Below are 14,276 nucleotides of genomic sequence, written 5' to 3' on the forward strand. Positions count from 1 at the left end.
TTGCGCGTAGGGGTCTTTAGCAGTAGAACGAAAATGCAGGACCCGGAGAAAACTCACGAGGTTGGACAGGCGACCCTACTCCTTGTCACGTTTATTACTTTCAAACGTGGCATATCGCCGGTCGGTTGAATGCTGAACACCAAAAACTAAAAGATCAAAAGCCGCCGGGACCTATTGTGATCCATGACCAACTTAATGTCTCACATTATTTATGTGTGTCCAAGCATGGCCCATTACCCACCTAGAATGTCAATCAATTTCATGCGTGACCTAGAGTTGCCCACAATTTTTATGCGTGGCCTAGCCTGACCCATGTGTGGCCTAGGTTTTTTTTCTGTAATTAGTGTTGTTTTTCTGTATTTCGGTGTTTAGGGTTTTTCTGATTTTTCGGTAATTAGTTTCAAAAAGTTTTTCGATATATTTCGGAGTTTTTCGGTATTTTTTTAAAATTTTTGTCGATTTGTTTCGTTTTTTTTCGGCATATAGTACAGCCCTAAACACACCATGTACACAGTATTAATCAATCTTTTGCATAACGGGTTTTAGTATAAAATTTTAGCACGTAACAATGATAAGAGACAGTTGGCAATGCGACTATATTTTGGACATAATCTTTATACAGAGTAATTCAAAGTTATATTATTGGTGTACATCCATCGTCCATGCCTCATGTCAGAGTGGTCAAGGAGCATTGACTGACCATCTTCTCAACCCACCTAAAGCCAATCGTCTCAATATCCGGTCATTTTAATATTTCCATCTTGGTCTTGTATTTGTTTAACCTCCAGGTGCTTTCCTGATACCGTATTTTACTGTATTGTTCCTCTGTGCTGGTCCAGTCTTTCTAATGGAAATGTCTTTAGGCCAATATCATCGACTTGGTCCAATATCTGTGTGGAAAATGTCGCCAATATTTAAAGGTATGCAAGAAACATTTTATTTTAGTTCATTATAAGGATTCTATACACTGAAGGGGCAAATGAACTGTGAAATTCACACTTCACTGAGCTCAATTTATCGTTTTTTGCAGCAGCTTTCAATTATGGGGCAATTTCATTTTGTAAACTTTTGGCAGTTTTAAACATAATCGCAGTTCATAATCCCATGATCAATAAAAGTGCACTTCCCTGTAGGTTAATGCCGATTAAAGCTAAACACTCTGCAAAAACACAACGTATAAAAACACAACAAAAACAAATACAACTGTCTTCTGTTTTCGTAGGTATTGGATATTCATCCTGTTTCATGGCTTATATCGTAGCCTTTTACTATAATATCATCATTGGTTGGGCTTTCTTCTATCTATTCTCATCGTTTACAACACAGTTACCATGGACAACGTGTGGTCATGAATGGAATAGTGATCAATGTTGGCAACATGATTGGAAGGACAGGAATCAGACCAACAATACATTAAGTATAAATGACACTGTTTCCTCAACAAAGGAATTTTTTGAGTGAGTCAGGCTTCTTTAATTTATATAACCCTGTCAGAAACCCCATACTAATGTTAATTTATCTCATCTTATCTAAAAAACCTCATCAACTCTACTTGGGCCTCGGCAACTAAGCAGTCAACGGGGGTCAATAGGCATCCATGTGCGCCCATCAAATTGCACACAGATCGTATAACCTTTGTCGTTAGAACATTCACAAGATTCTACAAAATGAAACACGTGCCATAACTCTAAATGTAATTAACAGACACTCGTTTCGTCAATTAGAATAATGCGCATAAAGCATACAGATCGGGTGATAACTTTTGTCGTTGGGGCGTTCACAAGATTCTACAATGTGAAACTCTAGTAATTAACGGAAATTGTTGAACTTCATAAGCATCAATACGTGTGTAGGCGGTTGATTGATCACCAGAAATTGCGGACGACTGAAGGGAGGCCACAGCAATTTACAGACACATTTTCAAGTGGGTGTATAAAAACGATGGTGAATTGTCATTAACAACAATATAATGAAGGATTCCAAATTCGAACGATATGTTCTTTTTTTCAGGCGTGGAATGTTAAGGTTAGATAAAAGTGAAGGTTTAGAAGATTTAGGACCAATAAGATGGCCGCTCTTTTTATGTACACTTTTCACTTTTATCATACTATATTTCTGTTTATGGAAAGGTGTCAAAAGCTCAGGAAAGGTAAGAAATACTATTCAAAAATCTAATTATACGCCCACATTTCAACGTGGGTATACTATATCGTCGTACCTTTCCGTGCGTCCGTCTGTCAACAATTGGCTAGAGAACGCGATAGAGACTATGGTTCATTTTCAAATTTGGTGTGAAGCATTCTGGTCACGAGAGGACGAACCCCATCGATTTTCAGCGAGTTAAGCATCCTTTTCTGATTCTTTTTAACGCAATAGAGACTACACATTTCTTTAAATAACGGAGCTTTGGTTGTATACCGCCTTCTGATAATGTTCGTCTCATGTAAGAATCTACATATTCCCATCTTAACATCTAATTGATATTTTCGAGAAAGTGTTCCGAGATTTTCTAAATGTTCGTCGTAGTATTTTCCGGTTACCTATGCATCGTCCGTATAGCGCATGTTTTTTTTCTGGTCCTGTAACTGTAAGCAATTGGTCTAACGCTACCAAATTGTCGGATTGGACGAAACTCCAAATGATGATTTTGTATAATGGGATAATCCTTTGTGTGAAGCTGTGGGTTATGTTGATAAGCACATCAACGAAAAATCTTTGAATAGTTCTTTATCAACTGCAGGTCAGACAATAAACCTGGAACTACGACCACAAAACAGATTTAACCCAAAAAACATAGTCAATCTTTATGGTGATCACAAACGTAGTGGACGCTTACCCCGGATCCATTCACATGATTTGATATTTGTGATTTATTTAGTTTGTCTTGTCCGCAGGCTAGTCTATTCCGTTTTGTTTTGCATGTAGTGCTATTCTCCTGCATTTAGTTTTATAAATAATATGTTAAAAACTGTACCCTCTTTCGCGTTCCCTGTCTTCAAGAGCAAAGTCGATGCAGAATAGCAGGACGTAAAACCCCATTTCATTTCGGAGTCGAGCGGACGTGGTGAAGACATAATACGCCTACACTGAAATACAGGCGTATAAAAATTAGGCTAATAAAATTTCAGGTTCGATGATGGAACTTTTATTTTTTACTGAGAAAGGCTAATTGTTAATCACAAATCCCCTGCTCTCAAATCTCTAGATTGATCTAGGTAGGTAGTATGAAACCTGTACCTATACACAGAGAAAAAAGAAATGTATTACGTAATATAAAGTAAATAAATGAAAATTTTGACGTATTCTGTCCTACATACATAGGTCTACCAGTGAAAGCATGAACCGCTTCCTTCATGAAAAGTATGATTTGGAAATCAGCCAAATCATTGAAGAATGTTTTAAAATCGTTGTGTTGATTGTCTTTATTTCCCATTGAGACCTCGACAACTCAATGCAGCGAAAATATGGAAAGTTATTCTGGGAGGTCAATGAGAGAAATGGCACAATAATTGGGCCAATATCCTTCGACCATTAGCCGATTATTGCGAAAACATCAACAAACTAATGACGCATTGGATTTTAAACGTTTTGGTTGGCATCGCATTACGTTTACAAGAAAAGATCCAGCACTATGTTGAAACGAAAATGGTTACCTCGCCGCCCGTATCCTACAGATTTGTTGGTAAACAGCTCAGACGATCTCTCTTGTCGCTCAACCATAAGGCTTCACGACTAGCATGGTACCGAGCATCCTTGGAACATGGCGTCATAACGGATGGTAGAGTACGGGTAGGGTGACGCAGGAACATGGTATATGCACAGAAAAATATCCTAGAGCAGGTTCCATTCGTGGGCGACTCTATCAGATGAGGAGGCATTTCATATGACTGTCTTCCACTGGTACCAGTTAGAGATAATCTCAGTGAGCAACAATACCAAAGAGAGATCCTGGACAGGGTTGCAGTATTCCACTTTAACAATCGTCCTCTTCTCACAAAGCCAATCGTTTTGGAAGACAACGCTAGACCACACCGCTCGTGTACCGTTTTTGATTTTCTGCGCCAGGAGTCCGTTGCTACATTACTTTGCCCATCCAGAAGCCTTTACTTAAATCTAATCGATCATATTTGGGATATTCTTGGATTCATAATCTATCAGATGGGATCCATTAGTGCAGAATCTTGACGATTTGGAGCAGGCACTTAGGGAGGTAACAGACTAACGCGGCTAAGATCCAACGTCTCATTCAGTCAATGAAGAGGAAAGTTTAACCCTGGCGGAGGCTACACCAGATGGTACCAGCCATAATTTTTTGGACTTAGTTTCGCCCACTCTCCCCCCTCTAGTCATGAACTTGACAGAATCACACTTCAGTTTTTGTCTTTCTTTGCTAGTTCAGTGTTTCTTCGAGGCAGTTCAGTAAGACTGGATAGCTTCCATAACCTAAAATAGCTAACATATCTGATTAACCTCTAGTACTATGTTCAAATTTTTCTCTGTGTATCTAATTTTCTGAGTGGTGTTTTATATTATTGGTGGTATGGGTAACAGCTACATGTATTTGGAAATTGACCAAATTATTTTACTTGATGTGTCATACATTATTACAAGGTGTATGTTATATTATAGGTGGTATGGGTAACAGCTACATTACCATATATTATATTAGCCATATTACTAATACAAGGTGTAATGCTGCCAGGAGCTGTAGAAGGAATTGAATATTTTATAAAACCAAACTTATCTAGATTGAATAATCCTCAGGTAGGTTATGACAACTTTAATATACATGTATATATTAAGCAAGTTGTACTGTCCATACCTTATCTTGTAAAGAGCAAAGGAAAGTTCAAACAAGTATCATAAATATCTGCTGTAAGTTCGCAGATACTAAATATATATATAAATACTGATGCTGTATTATAAGGATTTTTTATTTTGTAGGTATGGATTGATGCCGCAGTACAAGTGATGTTCTCTGTAGGTGCAGGATTTGGTACCCATATCGCGTATTCTAGTTATAATAAATTTACTAATAACTGTTATAGGTAGGTATTACTTATATACATATTAACTATATATATATTAGTATTGCTTTATGTTAATTGTTTTATCTTTGGATGACATAATTGTTGTTTTATTTCAAAATATTACGTTTCCCAGGCAACAATTATCGATGGAAAATTTAAATGATAACATGGACGTCAATGCTGTTTTGTTGTTATAACTAATGGTGTATTACGGGAAACACCTGTTTTACCAGTGCATGTTGTGATGACGTCATGATAATTCAACCAAATCTATCGTTTATTACCATTTTAGACGATCAAACTTTCTTGAATCGTCAATTGGAAACTTCTAGAAAGTATGGAAACCTCTGGAAACAGTGTTTAGAAATAATTAAATGGCCCTGGAAGGTTCTAGAACAAGTTGGAAGGTTCTAGAATAAGTTGGAAGGTTCCAGAAAGTTCTAAAAAATTCCTTAAACTATATAAGCCGGACCAGACCAGTCCAAGGGAAGAATTTTCTTAGCACTTCTTATAGCACTAACGTTTGACCCACGTGGTTTGTATTCTCGATCGTGCTGTTTCACTTATTGTGCTGTTTTGAGAGAAATTATCTCTCTGTTGTTATCCAAGTTTAGGATTATTGTTGTGGATTCTTACCAGGTCGGGTTATACCCATTCAAGGAATATTCATCCTGTTAGTTTTGGGTCATCAAGGTCCTGTGTAATTCTGCTAACTTTGGAATAACTACGGGCTACGGCAACGCCGAGAAGGAATTCGTAAAGAACTGTTTACAAACTACTACTTCAAAGCAGTAGAAGCACCGAGAGCAAAGAAGACTTCAACCGAATACTGGTAAAATTGGACTGAATACCAGTCCAGCTTATTGTGGCTCTCTTGGGACATGTGATAGTAGAATCGGAGTCTAAAAAGGATAAAGCACAGCCGGGAGGTCTCACACAACCAGTTGTCTTGGAAATAGAAAAGTTGAGAATTGAAGCGGATTTTAGGAAAATGGAAAGGGAAATGGCCCACGAGTTGGAAACAAGGGCCCGAGAAAGGGCAATGGGAATAGAGGGAAAAAGAATGGCCCACGAGTTGGAGATGAAGAGACCAGAATTAGAAGTGGCCTCTAGAAATAGTAATAATGCCAGGGAGTCCGAGGTCAGAACTTCACTGCGTGCCTAAATTCAATGAACATGATGGGGAAAGTTTCTTCTTGAACTTTTAGAAAGTGGCCAAGATGTGAGGAATGGCCGACCGAATTCTGGCCAATTCTAATTCAGAGCAATTTGCTGGGCAAAGCTCAAGATGTCTTTGTGGCCCTTTAAAAAGGTTCCATGATGACCGACGGACACATGTCGAATTCGCTTATTAGCTGGAGAAAACATTTGACCAATGGTACAGAGCCCCTAGGGATAAAAAATCATTTGAAAATGAGCCGATCAATACGAAATTACTAATGGCCGGAAACAAGCCCCGAACGGCCACCCCGATAGCAGTAGATCGTTTGACCATCATCCGAACGTCCTCAGACGCGCCCAATAGAAGGATCCTAAAATGCACCCATTGTGGTAAGTTAGGCCACGTAGAGAAGGTTTCAAGCTGATCTGAGCTACAAATGTGTTGCCTAGAGAGCGTCACGCTATCAGAAACCAGGAAGTGAGATCCGCGGAAGAGACTGAAACTCTGAAGGTGGTTGAAAATTTTTTCACGGGGGGGGGGGGCGAAACTTTTTGCAGCAAAGCCCCCCCCCCCCCCCTGCGCCCCCCTCTAGTTACGGGCCTGAGGTGGTGGAGACCCAAGAGAAGTTAATTTTGACCAGTGAAATCTCGCCCGATAGTGGCTGTACGCATAAAAGTGTCAAGACACTACGCGACACCGGGTCTGGGCAGTCTTTGGTTTTGAGGTCACTGTTTCCGAACGAATTGAGCTAGAGGAGCGTGATTATTCGCGGAGTCGGTAATAAGTTGACTCTAGTCCCACTGGTAAAACTCCATCTGGAATGTCAATTCGTGACGGGAGAAATTGAATTTGACCTTGTCGACACTCTGCCATATTCAAATGGGATAGAATTGTTACTCGGAAATGACTTCTTCGCGGGCGGAGCGGTTTCACCCGATGCTATTGTTGTATTGAAACCAGTAATGGACGATGGTCAGAATTCCGACATAATCTATCCCTGCTGCGTCATGACACGTGCTCATCCAAAGAAAGCTAAAGCTGACGGGGATACGTCCGAGCAACCTGCGGAGGAAACGGGAGTGTGTCTCTCTTAAACGTTCATGGCTGGTGAGGTACTAGATGCTGCTGGGTCTGGCGATTTGAAAACGAGCAGGAAGTCGATATTTAAGCATCATTGCTGAGATCCTGAAATCAATGCCTTGAGATCCGAGATTCTTTCTGAACGAGAGATAAAAAATGTCCCATCATGTTACTAGTTAAAATCGGGTGTCCTGATGAAGAAATGGCGACCATCCGATCGCCCCGTCGACGAGGAATGGGCCGTGTTTAATCAAATCGTCGTAACTAAAGTGCTATCCTACAGAAATAATGCGATTACCCCATGAAATACACGTGGCCGGACAATTTGGTTTACGCAAAACTAGACAGGGAACAACAAAGTATTTCTACTGGCCTAGTGTCCAGAGGGATATCTCTGACTATTGTAACACGTGTGATACTGTCAAAGGATGGGTAAACCTCAGACGGCTGCAATCAAGCCTGCCCCACTCGTACCCTTCCAGCGTTTGGAGAACCATTTTCAGATATAATGATCGATTGTGTTGGTAGCCTGCCTAGGATTAAGACTGGGTACTAGTACCTTTTCGGGATCATGGATACAGCTGCCCGGTATCTGGAGGCATTACCTATGAAATGGATTACAGCACCTCGTATTGTGAATGCACTTGGTCAGTTTTTCACAAGATATGGTTTCTGCCAAGAAATTCAGTCAGACCAGGGAATCAATTTCATGTCTAACGTGTTCAAACAATAAATAGTGACAGGGTTAGATATAAAGCAGTCCACACCTACTTCATGTCACCGCCAGTCCCAGGGCGCCATAGAGCCGTTACCACACAATCAAAACCAAAGGTCCTTTCGATAGAGCCTGATTTTGCAACATTACAGTCTGAATATTTAGCACGTAAAAGTAAGAGACAATATTATTGCAGACAATCTGTCTGGAGTAAAATTTAAGTGTAAATGGGATTATATCGTTAGTTGACCTTGGTAAGTCATGTATATAATAGGTTTAATATCATTTGTATTTATGATTCAGGACCTCAAAGAATTCATGATCGTAGACAGTTCACTATGAAATTGTGAACCTTTCTCCATTGTAAAGGGGGAGGTGTGATGAGGCCATGATAATTCCTCGAAATCTATTGCGTCGCAGTATAATCGTGTAGTAGTTTACAACTGTATTTAGTTATTATCATTTCCTTTTCATTATTACAGTGATTGTATTATAACTATGGCAGTAAACTGTTTTACCAGTGTATTTTCTGGAATTGTTATATTTGCCTATCTTGGTTATATGTCACTTACGTCACAGAAAGGAATTGATCAAGTTGCAACTGAAGGTAAATGTCTTATTAAACTAAATTATCTGATAGACCTATTAGATGCGAGGCAGTGAAGGGTGATAATCAGATTTAAATATACAAGAAATAGAAAGAATCTAATTTTCCTAACATTGTTTTGAACTTGGGAGGGTTATGCCAATCGGCATTTCTAAATTTTTAGTTTATACCTGGGATGCATGCGTACCGAAGGGTTAGCCTATAAATTATGAGATGTTTACTCCGTTGAGATTAGGATTACGGATGTGGACTATGTTATGTTATGAAAAGAAATAAGCAGTGTAGTATTTAAACTTCAATGTGTTTTTTTTTCAGGTCCAGGTTTAGTATTTATAGTATATCCAGAAGCTGTTGGTACATTACCTGGTTCAGTTTTCTGGTCCATGATCTTCTTCCTTATGTTAATAACATTAGGTTTAGATAGTGCTGTAAGTACATATTACGATTATTTGCTAAATCCGTTTTCCAATCTTATTAAAAGTAGCGTCTACTTTGTTTTATACGCCCACATTTTAGTGAGGGCGTAGTATGTCCGCCAACAAGTGGCTTGTGAATGCGATAAAGACTACAATTTTTGGTTGGATTCCGTCACATTTGGAGTGAAGCACCATGAGAGGACGAACCCTATCGATTTTCCACATACTGCGACATTCTGTTTCGGGGTTACCCCCCCCCCCCCCTACCTTATGAACAGTTTTATACGGATTATTTTCAAATTTCGTGTGAAGCACAAACCCTATCGATATTCAGCGTTCTGTGACTTTCTGTTTCGGAGTTCCCCACTCCCCCTTTTGCCGAAAACCTTGTGAACGCAAAAGAGGCTACATTTTTGGTTGTAAGCATTGGGGTCATAAGAGGATGAACCCTAGAGATTAGATTCCTTCAAGGATCCTACATCCTTATCTAATTTGCTCGACATCCAAGTTTTCCTTTCGGATAAGGTGCAGGTGTGGCTATCTTTTATATCTACACAACAGTAAGCAAAGTGACTAATTTATAGTAAGAGATATTTAAGGATATATCTGTAGATATCAGTTTAGTTATCAATATTCCTTAATCACATTCATACTGCATTGATATTTATTTTCAGTTTGGTGGTCTAGAATCTCCATTAACAGGATTAAACGATGAGCTTAAAAACAAAATGAAACATCGTTATTCTCGAGAAATTTTAACATTCTGTGTCGTTAGTTCAGCATTTATTTTCTCTCTTCCATGTCTTACTGAGGTATGTTTATACGAGGGTAAGTCAATAAGTTCATAGAATTGAATATTGATACACCCCTAAAGGCATCATCGTTGATGTCATTATTGATATAGATCATCTGACGACAGTTTAATCCATAAACAACCCTTCCAGATCATTTACTTGGGATTTACGGCCTATTGAACACAGGTACCCACCTGTAATCATGGAAAGTTCTAAAACTGAGCATCGTGCGGTTATCAGGTTTCTCACGAAAGAAGGGGTGAATGCGACCGAAATACATAAACGTATGACCAGTGTGTATGGGAAGGAAGCCCCTCAATATTCTACTGTTGCAAAATGGTCAGCTGAGTTTAAGCAGGGTCGCTGGTCCTTGGGCGATGACCCATGGCCAGGAAGGCCTGTTGAAGCCATTACAGATGATATAGTTGCACGCGTTCAGGGTTTAATCATGTCCGATCGTAGAATAAAGGTGGACGAGATATCTTCAGAGTGTGGCATTTCTCATGGAAGTGTTTGCACCATAATTCATGAGCACTTGCACATATCCAAGGTGTCTGCAAGATGGGTGCCACGAAACATAAATGCACAATATCGACACCAGAGAGTTGAATCCAGTCGTGAGCTCTTGGACATCTACAATGCTGATCCCGATAACTTTCAGGCCTGTCTGGTTACAGGGGATGAAACGTGGATTCATCACTGGGATCCTGACACCAAGCCAGAATCCATGCAATGGAAGCATAAGCACTCTCCTGCATCCAAGAAGTTCAGAACTCAGCCTTATGCTGGCAAGACATGGCGACCATTTTCTGGGATTCAAGGGGCGTGATACTTATAGACTATAAACCACCTAATACTACAATAACAGGAGCCTACTATGCTGACTTGTTGAAGCAATTGAGAACGGCGATCAAGAAGAAGAGGTGCCGCATGTTGACTGCTGGAGTTATGCTTCTTCATGACAACGCTCCAGTGCACAAGAATCGTATTGCACAGGCTGCACTTCAACAATGTGGCTTTGAACAACTTAACCCCCCCCCCCCCTAAAGTCCAGATCTGGCCCCAAACGACTATCTGTTTCGCAATTTGAAATCACACTTGCGTGGTACAAGATTTGGCGATGATGATGAACTCAAGGCAGCTACTGAGGCGTGGAGGAGGGGCCAGTCAGAACACTTCTACCGCAAGGGCATAGACAGTCTCGAAGACAAATGGGCAAAGTGCATCGAGGTCCAGGGAGATTATATTGAAAAATAAAATCAATATCACAACCATTGGGTTGTTTTATATCCACTTCTATGAACTTATTGACTTATTGTTATGTGAATGAGCTATAACTTTAATAGGTTCTCCAAAGCAACCTCAAATTGCACTGTTTTATGAACTATCACAATCAAATTGCGTTGGTGGTCGATAAACGTTCTGCCTAACGCGGGGCCGTGGTAAAAAGGTTGCAATTCGTTACGCATGCAATGTGTTTAAGCTTAGCCAGGGCAGTGACGTTTCGTCTTAATCCACATAAAATTAACCTAAAGCTAACCATAATTTGAAGATGTACAGTTTACCAAAGTTTAGAATTGTTTAGACTGTTTCTTTTACAGGGTGGTGCATATGTGTTCAACATCTTAGATAATTTTGCAGCTGGTACTTCCATACTGTTTGCTGTGATGTCACAAGTAATAGCAGTTTCCTGGTTTTATGGTAAAATTCACCTTTCGCTAATAATATACGGTATCTCTTATACGTTTTATGTGAACCCGAAATTAACAATAAACAACACAATTTCTGTGACAAGACTAGATGCGTATCAACCAATGTTCGAAATTCTAAAAGTATTGTGGATTGTATCAAATAAATTGTATACAATGTAATGAATAACGTCTACTTTTATTTGACTGATATGAAACTGGTTTGGGTGATTATTTTGCAGGTATTGAACAGTTTAGTTCGGATCTAGAACAAATGACGGGTCGTCGCCCAGGTTTATATTGGAGAATATGCTGGAAGTTTATTAGTCCAATTTTGCTATTGGTAAGATGTTTTGTAATAATGACAAAAATGAAAAATTGTTGTTTTTTTACGAAAAGATGTGACTGTCTATGTAATCGTAAATAGTCATTATCATCCAAATAGATCTACATTTTGGTATCGTTAACGTGTAAAAATATTTTCATCAGAGAACTCTCGATCAGTATAATATCCAAATAATTGATCAATGCTTGTTTTGTGTCAAAAATTCTTTTTTCGATTTCACTCGTTGTTTTGTGGAGTTTTTTTTTTGTTTGTTTTTTTTTTTTATAAAAAATCTGTCCATAGATAAAGCCGATTCTGTGTTTGACTGTAGAGATAGTAAGCCAAAATTTTAAAAATATTAATAAACAAGCCGTCTTCTGTTTAATCTTTGGCAACAAAAATGCAATCTATAAAGCTTGTCCCATCACTATAATCAAAATAACGTGCCAAATCAACCCAGTTCAATACGGTATTTTAACATAAACCAAAGAGGCTTAGATTCTTTAATGTATTTATTTCAGATTCTAGTTATAACAAGTATTATAGATTATGTACCATTATCTTATACGTCATCAGATAAAACATATAACTATCCTTTGTATGCTAATATTATTGGTTGGTGTATTGCTCTATCTATAATGTTATTAATACCAGCATATGCTGTATATAAACTAATCACAACACCAGGGAGTCTCAAAGAGGTTAGTACTATATTTTAATTTGTGTTATAAATTTAAGATACAAAAAAAATCCAAGTTAAAGGAGCTAAGTATCAAACTTAATATGTTCCATAATATTCGATATTAAAGATACAAATTAGACTTCAATATTGGTCCATTTCAATCCATACTGATGTTGTTATATTGCCGTGAAAATGTCGGATCCTAATGTTATATTGCCGTGAAAATGTCGGATCCTAGTATCCAATATTTAAGACACAATGAACAGTTTAAAATCCATACACGAGTCGTGTATCCTATTGTTTCGGGCGCAAAAGGAATGAAGAAAAAAAAAGATATCCTAAATTACAATGCGGCAGTAAATAGTAATGGCTGATTCACAAATGGTAAATTAATAATTAAAAAACGTGAAGAATGGGCTAATTAAGCGTAAACGATTGTCGTTCAGTTTAGACTGTTTGCGTAATTCTTCGAACATAATTGATTAGTAATTACAAAAAGAAATAAAAAACTGAATATAAATCACTTTACATACATTCATATTACATTAATATGTGCTTTTAGGCCCATTTATGGTTCCAAAGAATATAGCCATACACCCTTTAATCATGGCAACTAGTACTGAACCTGGACTAGATAGTTTCTTAGTTATTATAATAGTCCGGTGGATGAAGGGGGGGGGGGGGGATCGCCACCCGATCTGTGAATTTATGAAACCAAGTTTTTCTGGGTGGTGATCAGGTGTTTGAGGGGGCGTTTTCGAGATTTAGGGGGTCAAATGTCTACAATCGTGGGGGGGGGGGGGGGGGGGGGGGGCAATGTCATTATGTAGACATAATATACTAACAAAACATAAATTTCTAGTCTGCCCATCTTTATATAAGTGTTCATGATGCCCCTGGACAACTGTTTTGATTTGTGGGAGGTGGGGGTACCAGGTGTAGGTGTGCGTGTTTGGAGGGCAGGGGGGGGGGGGTGTCATTATGTTGACATAAATGATGATCATGTTATATATTAATAAAAAATAAATTTCTAGGACTGTCCATCTCTAAAGAAGTGTTTATGATGCCCCTGGACAACTGTTTGATTTGTGGGGTGGGGGGTAGCAGGTGTGTTTGTGTGTGGATGGGGGGAATTGGCATGAAATGAGTTCACGTTGATTTAAATGATGATTTTCTTAGAGCTTGGTAAAAACATTACTTTTTAATTCTTAATTCCACTGCACATCTCTAAATATACTATTCAAAAAAAGTAGGGGATATTTGATTTTTAAGTGTTATTAAAGTCACCTAATGAAACTGACGAAGAAACAAATGACAAAATGAAATGAAGTTCACATTCATCGATTTATTCCAAATGATCGTTAGACTAAGTAAGGCACAGACTGACCATTATAAGGGTAAAATGATAGCCGGGGTCAAACAGCAAAGTTACCACAGCATCACAACCAAGTCAGTAACGGGTAAATCCTCCTCTGTTTGCCAAACAAGCATTGATCCGACGTGGCATACTCCTAATGAGACGTCTAAGGTCATTTTGGTCCAGATTGTCCCATTCCTGTTGCAACGCAGCAGCAAGTTCTTGGACATTGGCAGGACTTTGTTGACGTTGACGTAACCTCTGTCCAAGCATGTCCCAGACATGCTCGATGGGGGAGAGGTCGGGACTCAGTGCTGGCCAAGGTAATGTGGTGATGTTCTGTTGTTGGAGGTAACCTGTAACGATCCTGGCCCTGTGACATCTTGCGTTGTCATCCTGGAAGATGAAACGGCGGCCATG

At 39.0% G+C, this 14,276-nt stretch overlaps 1 protein-coding gene across 1 annotated transcript in view; it reads left to right on the forward strand.

Moving 5' to 3' along the window:
- The window catches only part of LOC126816016 (sodium-dependent noradrenaline transporter), a 37,084-nt gene that overhangs the window by 15,556 nt on the left and 7,252 nt on the right, over positions 1 to 14,276 (forward strand). Inside the window, exons 3-13 of the mRNA XM_050542146.2 lie at positions 789 to 920; positions 1,223 to 1,457; positions 2,011 to 2,149; positions 4,630 to 4,764; positions 4,945 to 5,048; positions 8,470 to 8,594; positions 8,910 to 9,022; positions 9,685 to 9,822; positions 11,406 to 11,505; positions 11,735 to 11,835; positions 12,339 to 12,518. Coding sequence (XP_050398103.1) covers positions 789 to 920; positions 1,223 to 1,457; positions 2,011 to 2,149; positions 4,630 to 4,764; positions 4,945 to 5,048; positions 8,470 to 8,594; positions 8,910 to 9,022; positions 9,685 to 9,822; positions 11,406 to 11,505; positions 11,735 to 11,835; positions 12,339 to 12,518 — 1,502 coding nt within the window. The remainder of the gene's footprint in view (positions 1 to 788; positions 921 to 1,222; positions 1,458 to 2,010; positions 2,150 to 4,629; positions 4,765 to 4,944; positions 5,049 to 8,469; positions 8,595 to 8,909; positions 9,023 to 9,684; positions 9,823 to 11,405; positions 11,506 to 11,734; positions 11,836 to 12,338; positions 12,519 to 14,276) is intronic.

This window comes from Patella vulgata, chromosome 3 (assembly GCF_932274485.2).
Source record: "Patella vulgata chromosome 3, xgPatVulg1.2, whole genome shotgun sequence".
In the NCBI taxonomy this organism is placed as follows: domain Eukaryota; kingdom Metazoa; phylum Mollusca; class Gastropoda; family Patellidae; genus Patella; species Patella vulgata.